Genomic DNA, 3038 nt, shown 5'->3' on the forward strand with positions numbered 1-3038 from the left:
CACACACACACACACACACACACACACACACACACACACACACACACACACACACACACACACACCAGGGTTTCTTCCTTAACTTTTCACAATCACTGATGAGTAAAACTCAACCAAATAAATTCCTAACTATTTCTAGTATTCAAGGTCAGCATTTAATGTTGATCCTTTACACCTGCCCTTCTATTGACTTTCATACGTAAATGTACTATGAATTAGTTTTATTGGTGTTTTAGCAAAATGTCCTCAATATATAATCTATCCTGGTGTGAGAAAGACTGTAGAACACAGCAGAAGTGTGTATTTTCTGAGGTGAATTAGTATTTTTCATGTTTATCCTTAATGCACTATGATTTGTTGTGTTAAAGCGTCAAACTATCTAGACCACAATGCATCGCAAAATACTGACTTTGCGCATGCGCGTGAGTTTAAAAAAAATCAGTTCCGGTGGAGGGGGTGTGACGACTTGCCCCGCCCTCCTCTGACGTCAGACAGCGCGCAGTATTAATTTACAGCCAGCGCTCAAAATGTAACCTCTCCTCACATTTCCCCCCCACCTTTTACCTATTACCTGCACGACCACGACATACCGCGTTATATATAATTCACCACAAACACGTCAAACTGTTTTTTTCTGCTGTTGTTGGAGCACAAAGGCGCTGTAATGGCGACAGCAGCAGCTACACGAGTCTGCGCGGTGACAGGATCAAATCCCCAGGCCAACCACCACCTACTCCGGTCTTTTTTTTTTTTTTCTCCGCTCAGAGCTTAGCTGCATTTCGCCCCCCGGATGAATGGGTACACAAATTAAAAGGCAGAATCAGTAAAAGTGTAACTGGGTAAATCCTCCCCACACATTTTCCGCTTGGCCTACATTAGCAGCAACAATGAAAGCCCCTCATGGAGTCGTTTCCAGCGCAGCCACGGTAAATGCACGGAGAGCAGTCCACACTCAGCCCACTCAGGCCGGGGTCCATCTTGGACTGCGCGCACACGGGAGGAGGGGACCTCACCAACACGCTCTCCTCGTTAAGTTTTAGTCACGAAACGAACACATTCTCGGCTGGATCAACACAACATGGAGGAAAAGCGTGAGAGGGTGTGCAGACAGCACACGCGCAGCGCACCTACCTCACTGGTCTGGACATTTTGCAGGAATACTGATGTGAGAGGGCAGACGGGGGGAGAAGAAAAAAAGCAACACACGGGGGGTAAAAAGAAATGGATTCCCGCTCTGCGAAACACTCAACGAGCGAGGCTGTCGCACGTCTCCGCCGTCCGAGCTGGCGAGTAAAAAACAACAGAAGCCTAGCGTCCTGTCTACTAAACACAAATATTCTCTTTTTTTCCCTCTCAGCTACTCAAAATGGTGAATAAAACAAACTGAAACTGCAGCCTGTGTGCAACCTAACTATACGGCTTTAAGGGGTGAGTCCCCGAAAACAAGCCCCACCTCCTCGTGCTCTGATTGGAGCATAAAGACTTTCCAAGTCTCTCATTGGCTCATTTGAAAGACAATCGTCGCTCTCATTGGCTGAGTTGGCTGTCGGTCAGATTATTGCTTTTTGCATAAATTCTCCTCCTCCCCTAGTAGGATTGGTTGAAACCTCACTTGAGAAAACAAAAAGAGGCCCTCAGGTTGGATGCAAACATTTATTTCTGAAGCAACTCTGCAATTCTAGTTTCCAATTTACACAGATATCAGTGCACCTAATTACTAATTAAGATGTCATTTTGTATTCCCATTGATTGTGCAAGGTGTTTTTGTCTCTCCTGACAAAGAGCTGCAGCAAGAAAGGTAGAAGGCATATCAGCACTCCAGTCCACAGCCCTCCAACAGCAGTCACTTGGGTGAAGACAAAAAAATATATATAATAATGATAATGTTGTTTTTTTACTATCTTTATAAAGGGTGTATTTGTTTTTAGTGTTAGCAAAATATCTGATAATGCACTGAATGGTGATTATTGATATTACTCTTCTCTGATGTCTGCATGGTTGTCCACCTCTGTTTAACCTCTTGAGCCCCAGACAATACAGYGTTTTCAGTTTCTATTTCTTTTAACTTCTGTTAACTCAATATCTGTCAGATGAACCTGGACATGTTTGGTGTCAATATAAACCTAAGAATATTGGCAATTTTTACATTCACCAAAGTTCAAACGACAGGCAATTAAATCAGAAAGTAAACAAACTTTACAAAATGGCATCATTGCAAGTTTGTAAATACATTGAAGCAAATCTGTAAAGGAAACATTTTGTCATTTTTTTAAGCAAGTCAAAGTAGATAAAGTAGTAAATACGTAAAGTGTGTTAAATGCTTTTTTTTCACTTGATTTTGAGTGAATATGGTCTGAAGTCAAATATAATTTCTTGTTATTTTATATAAAATATATGATGGCRAATAAATGTTTGCATAATTTTTCAAAAGAACAAACATTCAGTAACAAGTCTTTTAAGACAGATAAGAAAAAATAAATAACTTTTGGAAGTAAAATCTTCAGATTTCTTTACACTTATTAAGAGTACCATCGTTGTCCATCCTGTGCAGAATGACAAAAAACAAAATTATTTATTTACTAAAACCCCTGTAACTTTGCTCCAGTTCATTTTAACAGCATGAATCTTTGCACAGATAATGTCCACAAGTGGATTTATGGTTTCTAAGACTTTTTAGCCTACTTCATTATGGTTTTAAATAGGTCATATACAGTCTAATGCAAAAATTATTCAGGTGAAAGTAAAAAAAAAATACTATGTTCCATCTCCAATATCTCTAAAACCATAGCAGCTGTTTTAATACTTACTTCTGATGAAATCTCCCAAGTGTTAGCTTTATTTTGATACCAAGAGTTTGTAAATGCTGAGATACACTCAATTATATTTCAGCATGGTATTTTGAGAAAAAAACTTAAAGAAAACCTTGGGGCTTAAGAGGTTAAAAACATAAACTGAGATTTTGATCTTTCTGGATTTTTGGGTCAATTTCTAAACTATATTTTCTTTAAAAATTTTGAAAAATAAGTTGTCTTTTAATC

The 3038-nt window shown here is 39.2% G+C and overlaps 1 protein-coding gene across 1 annotated transcript in view; it reads right to left on the bottom strand.

Annotated features, from left to right (window-relative positions):
• The window catches only part of nucks1a (nuclear casein kinase and cyclin-dependent kinase substrate 1a), a 25310-nt gene extending 23974 nt beyond the window's left edge, over positions 1–1336 (bottom strand). Inside the window, exon 1 of the mRNA XM_014024576.1 lies at positions 1132–1336. Within this exon, the coding sequence (XP_013880030.1) occupies positions 1132–1148 (17 nt within the window). The 5' untranslated portion in view covers positions 1149–1336. The remainder of the gene's footprint in view (positions 1–1131) is intronic.
• Positions 1337–3038: the final 1702 nt, after the last annotated feature.

Source organism: Austrofundulus limnaeus, unplaced genomic scaffold (genome assembly GCF_001266775.1).
Source record: "Austrofundulus limnaeus strain Quisiro unplaced genomic scaffold, Austrofundulus_limnaeus-1.0 Scaffold428, whole genome shotgun sequence".
Classification (NCBI taxonomy): Eukaryota; Metazoa; Chordata; class Actinopteri; order Cyprinodontiformes; family Rivulidae; genus Austrofundulus; species Austrofundulus limnaeus.